At 45.3% G+C, this 6,000-nt stretch overlaps 1 protein-coding gene across 1 annotated transcript; it reads right to left on the reverse strand.

Annotated features, from left to right (window-relative positions):
- Nucleotides 1-253: 253 nt before the first annotated feature.
- On the reverse strand, nt 254-2,315 carry LOC144604229 (hemoglobin subunit alpha-like). The gene is made up of 3 exons (XM_078418447.1): nt 2,189-2,315; nt 1,719-1,926; nt 254-485 (listed from the first exon to the last, which is right to left on the reverse strand). Exons 1-3 carry the CDS (start codon nt 2,281-2,283, stop codon nt 360-362), a joined length of 429 nt encoding a protein of 142 aa, XP_078274573.1. The 5' UTR covers nt 2,284-2,315; the 3' UTR covers nt 254-359.
- Between the last annotated feature and the right edge of the window lie 3,685 nt (nt 2,316-6,000).

Consider the following 6,000-nt stretch of genomic DNA (forward strand, 5'->3'; position numbering starts at 1 on the left):
TAGTGTTTCCTTCACTGTTTCCTTAACATCGGTAACTTTTGAAAAAAAAACTAGTAATATTTCAGATTGTATTCGTAAATGAAAGGTATTTGTTGTTCAACTCAATCCTTTAAAAGTACAGAATAAAATTGCAAATCGACACCTTCCTGAGCTGCGATATTTGTTGAAAGCAGTTCAACAAATATCAATGGAAACTTAATCAATACGCTAAAAAAAAGGAATATGCAATAAAGAGTTAAAACAAAAAATAAAGCATTGTAAGTATAATGATTTATTAGCAAGCATTTTGAGCAAACAAGCGGGCGAGGAATTTAATGACGATCATCCTTAGTCTGCCGCTGTACTTTTTAGGCTCCATCTTAGCGGTAGTCAGAACTCAGTTGATGTCCAAGTTCCTGAAGGAATTTATCAACAACACAGTGAGTTTCCGGGGAGAACGAAGGCAGATGAATAGCCAAGGTAATCTCGATACTACCAGCAATCAGCTGCAAAAATAAAATAAGATAATGTGAGGCTGGTGGTAATATTCTCAACTCGTTATTTTGAAAGGTAAACGAGTGTGACACTTGTTTGCACATTCAGTCTCTCTCATCTATGATGTACAGGTCAAAATATTCCCAACTAAACTGAACACAATTCGGCATGGCGGTGCAGCAGTAGAGTTGCTGCCTTACATCACCAGAGACCCTGGTTCGATCCCGACTACTGGTGCTGTCTGTACAGAGTTTGTACGTTCTCCCCGTGACCTCGTGGGTTTTCTCCGGGTGCTCCAGTTTCCCCCCCACTCTCCAAAGACCTACAGGTTTGTAGGTTAATTGGCTTTGGTATAGATTGCAAATTGTCCCTATCGTGTGATTGTATGGAGTGATCGCTGACCGGCTCGGACTCAGTGGGCCGAAGCACCTGTTTCTGCTCTGTATCTCTAAGCTAAACGAAACTGAACACAATGACATGTGGCCGGACGGCTGACATTCCAAGTGGATGAAGTTGAACGTGCAAAGAGTTACTCACCTCATCGCAATATCAAAGCTTGTAAAATCAATAGACAATAGACAATAGGCAATAGACAATAGGTGCAGGAGGAGGCCATTCGGCCCTTCGAGCCAGCACCGCCATTCAATGTGAACATGGCTGATCACTCTCAATCAGTACCCCGTTCCTGCCTTCTCCCCATACCCCCTGACTCCGCTATCCTTAAGAGCTCTATCTAGCTCTCTCTTGAATGCATTCAGAGAATTGGCCTCCACTGCCTTCTGAGGCAGAGAATTCCACAGATTCACAACTCTCTGACTGAAAAGGTTTTTCCTCATCTCAGTTCTAAATGGCCTACCCCTTATTCTTAAACTGTGGCCCCTTGTTCTGGACTTCTCCAACATTGGGAACATGTTTCCTGCCTCTAACGTGTCCAACCCCTTAATAATCGTATACGTTTCGATAAGATCTCCTCTCATCCTTCTAAATTCCAGTGTATACAAGCCTAGTCACTCCAGTCTTTCAACATATGACAGTCCCGCCATTCCAGGAATTAATCTACGCTGCACACCCTCAATAGCAAGAATATCCTTCCTCAAATTTGGAGACCAAAACTGCACACAGTACTCCAGGTGCGGTCTCACTAGGGCCCTGTACAACTGCAGAAGGACCTCTTTGCTCCTATACTCAACTCCTCTTGTTATGAAATCGAAACGATGAAGAATGTGAAAGAGGGATGTACTTACGTCAAAGTTATGGGGATCCACAAGAAGTTCATGACCATGTTTCTTGGCCAGCTTCTCCAGGTGTTTGGGCAGGTTGTCCAAGTTATCGATAGCCTTCGCCACAGCTTCGATCACCTTGGCGCCATGAGCTTTGACCGGGGCATCGGTGGCATGGTAGCCGCTGAAATTCGGGAAGTATGTCTTGGTTTGAGGATGGGTCGCAAACAGCCTTCAAGGAACATGGGAAAGAAAGGCAGAGAAGTAATTTGCAGACACAGGGTACAATAAATCTATCCTCGGATTACACTCCATTACTTCCAGACCGGCAATTACAATAGTTTGGAAAAACTTCAACTCCATGCAGAGAATGCTATTGCACACTTTATTAATAATTGTATCGTTGTTCTTGGGAAATGCAAGAAAAATGTTGACAATCACAAATAATCGATGAAAGAACAGTCAATATCCTGAATGTTTAGGAAAAACATTACCTGGCTAAGGCATCAGCACCCAAAACTTCAGCATTTGCGTGCAGGGTTTCAGCGAGCTTGTGGATTTCTTGTTTGTCGGCGTCTGAGAGGGCCATTGTTGCTAAGTTTTTCGCTCTTGCAGGACTCTCGGTGCTTGCAAGATAGCTCCTGCTCGACGCGCCCTGTATTTATTGCCATCCGAGCCGAGCCGCCTCTCCCCTCCCCTCACCTCCCCATTGGTGGTGGGGACGCACTCACGGTCTATTGGATGAGCTCAAACGTAGTGATGAGGGGCGACACCGAGAGAGAGACAACCACCTGCTTCACTCACAGCTGTTAGCAAAGATATCCCACTGCACAAGGCATCACCTCCTGCACATTTCCTTTGCAATGCTTTTGCAGCGGGTTTAGATCTCCACACAAATGACTTAGAATGAACTGTATTTCATTGATACGCTTTTGATAAATACAGTAATTGAAGTATTTCATTGTCATAAGGAATAAGAGTAGAATTAGGCCATTCGGCCCATCAAATCTACCCCGCCATTCAATCATGCCTGATAGACAATAGACAATAGACAATTGCTGATCATTCTCAATCAGTACCCCGTTCCTGCCTTCTCCCCATACCCCCTGACTCCGCTATCCTTAAGAGCTCTATCCAGCTCTCTCTTGAATGCATTCAGAGAATTGGCCTCCACTGGCTTCTGAGCAGAGAATTCCACAGATTCACAACTCTCTGACTGAAAAAGTTTTTTCTCATCTCAGTTCTAAATGGCCTACCCCATATTCTTAAACCGTGGCCCCTTGTTCTGGACTCCCCCAACATTGGGAACATGTTTCCTGCCTCTAACGTGTCCAACCCCTTAATAATCTTATACATTTCGATAAGTTCTCCTCTCATTCTTCTCAATTCCAGTGTATACAAGCCTAGTCGCTCCAGTCTTTCAACATATGACAATCCCGCCATTCCGGGAATTACCCTAGTAAACCTATGCTGCACGCCCTCTACCTCTCCCTCCTAATCCCATCCTCCTGCCTTCTCCCCACTGACACCCGTACTAATCAAGAATCTATCTATCGCTGCCTTAAAAATATCCACTGACTTGGCCTCCACAGCTTTCTGTGGCAAAGAATTCCACAGATTCACCACCCTCTGACTAAAGAAATTTCTCCTCATCTCCTTCCAAAAAGAATGTCCTTTAATTCTGGGGCTATGACATCTAGTCCTTGACTCTCCCACTAGTGGAAACATCCTCTCCACATCCACTCTGTCCAAGCCTTTCACTATTCTGTACGTTTCAATGAGACCCCCCCCTCTTTGTTCTCAACTCAATGTTCTTTGGAACACTGAGTTAAAGGCCGGCTCTGGATAAAAAAAGTGTTAATTGCAAAGAGGGTTAATTTAGACCACTACTGCCTTTTGTATCGCAGAGTAACCGGTGCCTTAGACCAGAACTTCTATTACCTTTCATATACTGGGAGGTTTAGTGTTCCCGCCAGCAAAATCATGAGCTTTGTGCAAACGTTTCATGGCCCCGATCTTAAGCTAAACACCCAAGTACATCAGGGGTTAATGTTAAGGTGTTCAGAGAGTATCATCCTCCTTCTACCCCGTCTCCTGCCAAGATCTAATGTAATAAAAAAGGAACTGCAGTTGCTCGTTTACACCAAAGATAGGCACAAATGTGGTGGAGTAGGTTTTCCTGCAGCACTTTGTGTCTATATTCCTAAGATCTATCTCGTTTCGGGTGGAGATCCTTCTTCAGGTTCCACATATCTGACCTCTGTATCATTGGCTTATTTTGAGATAAATGTGTCTCGCTGTAAGGCTATCTTCATCCCCATAGTTTTAGAAACTCCCCCTGCTAATGGTAATAGATCCCATTTATTTATTCTCTCCAGGACCCAGAAAATGTAAGACTCTCAGTTACATTTCCCCTCCTCCTTCCCTGGTTCCTGAGAGCGCGGCACCACCCTGACGAATCTTCCTCTCGGAGTGAAAGCAATCATTGTAAATCTGCACTGCACCCTCCCGCAGTGCAGTCACAACTTCATAGAACACAGTGACTGCAAGCAGTTCCAAAGCAGAAACCCTACACCACCCTTCCATTGACTCCATGTGTAAAACCTCACGCTGTCTCGGCAAGGCCATCAGTATAATCAAGGACCGGCCACTCCCCCTTCACTCCTCTCCCAGGGCGGCATGGTGGCCCAGCGGTAGAGTTGCTGCCCTACAGCGCCAGAGACTCGGATTCGATCCTGACTAAGGGGGCTGTCCATGCTGAGTTTGTACTTTCTCCCCGTGATCTCATGGGTTTTCTCCAGGTGCTTCAGTTTCCTCCCTTGTAGGTTAATTGGCTTGGTAAATTTGTAAGTTGTCCCCAGCGTGTGTAGGATAGTGTTAGTGTGCGGGGGATCGCTGGTCAGTGTGGATTCGGTGGGCTGTAGGGCCTGTTTCCCCGCTGCATCTCGAAACTAAACTAAAAATGAAATCAGGCAAGAGGTACAGGAGTGTAAAAACACACCTGTAAATCTGTGGAATTCTCTGCCTCAGAAGGCAGTGGAGGCCAATTCTCTGAATGCATTCAAGAGAGAGCTAGATAGAGCTCTTAAGGATAGCGGAGTCAGGGGGTATGGGGAGAAGGCAGGAACGGGGTACTGATTGAGAATGATCAGCCATGATCACATTGAATAGCAGTGCTGGCTCGAAGGGCCAAATGGCCTACTCCTGCACCTATTGTCTATTGTCACACCTCCAGATTCAGGGACAGTTTCTTCCCATGTTTTATCAGGAAACTGAACCATTCTATCGCCAACTAGGAAGCAGTCCTGCGCTACTACCTACCTCATTGGTAAACCCTCGGACTATCTTAGATTGGACTTTACGGGACTTTATTTTGCACTAAATGTTATTCAGGTTATTTCCTGCATAATGTATCTGCACACTGTGAATGGCTCGATTGCAATCATGCATTAACTTTCCATTGACTGGTTAGCGCGCAACGAAAGCTTTTCACTGTACCTCGGTACACATAACAATAAACTCAACTAAACTTTTAAAAAACTACTAGCAAGGGTAAACACAAAGTGTAATTTGGAAATAAAGTTGAGGAAGAGGTGATCAGCTCAAAGGAGGACAGAGAGAATATGATGGGGTTGATGTAAGAAAATAACTGTAGATGCTGGTACAAATCGAAGGTATTTATTCACAAAATGCTGGAGTAACTCAGCAGGTCAGGCAGCATCTCAGGAGAGATGGAATGGGTGACGTTTCGGGTCGAGACCCTTCTTCAGGGCCATTAACATGCACAATAGATGTAAGGATTCAACTCAAATGCTCCTGCTAGCCCACTCTGACACACAAGTGTTCCATCAACCCCATCACAAAATGCTGGAGTAACTCAGCAGGTCAGGCAGCATCTCAGGAGAGATGGAATGGGTGACGTTTCGGGTCGAGACTCTTCTTCAGACTAGCAGGAGCATTTGAGCTCTTGCCTGTTATGCCGTTACACAGTACATTCCTTGAGATCGGTGATGAAAGTCTGCAGACGCAACTGATAGCTACGTCCTGAATCTCAAATGGTGTCAATCTGCTGAAATGTGAAAATGATTGATAATTAAATTCTCTCCCGCCGGGCGTACTCAGAGTTTTGAGTACGTGCCGCACTTGCAATGCCTGAAGCTGTTGTGTTGAATGCGTTGTTCGCCTCAGACCTGATAAAGGATCAGCGGCCAAAACCAACGTCCAGCGATCTAGTGACTCAGCAGTGAGAGCAGAGCTGAAATGTGTCTTATCACCGCGTGGATGACGGCCATCAGCCTTGTGCACA

Source organism: Rhinoraja longicauda, chromosome 21, assembly GCF_053455715.1.
Source record: "Rhinoraja longicauda isolate Sanriku21f chromosome 21, sRhiLon1.1, whole genome shotgun sequence".
NCBI classification, from domain to species: domain Eukaryota; kingdom Metazoa; phylum Chordata; class Chondrichthyes; order Rajiformes; family Arhynchobatidae; genus Rhinoraja; species Rhinoraja longicauda.

What these genes read in the sequence shown, in the direction of transcription:
- LOC144604229 (XM_078418447.1), bottom strand. Translation starts at nt 2,283, where the DNA reads ATGGCCCTCTCAGACGCCGACAAACAAGAAATCCACAAGCTCGCTGAA. An exon ending in GGTGCTGATGCCTTAGCCAG is followed by an intron (nt 1,927 to 2,188) that starts GTAATGTTTTTC and finishes TGTTCCTTGAAG; the next exon opens with GCTGTTTGCGACCCATCCTC. An exon ending in TGGATCCCCATAACTTTGAC is followed by an intron (nt 486 to 1,718) that starts GTAAGTACATCC and finishes TTATTTTTGCAG; the next exon opens with CTGATTGCTGGTAGTATCGA.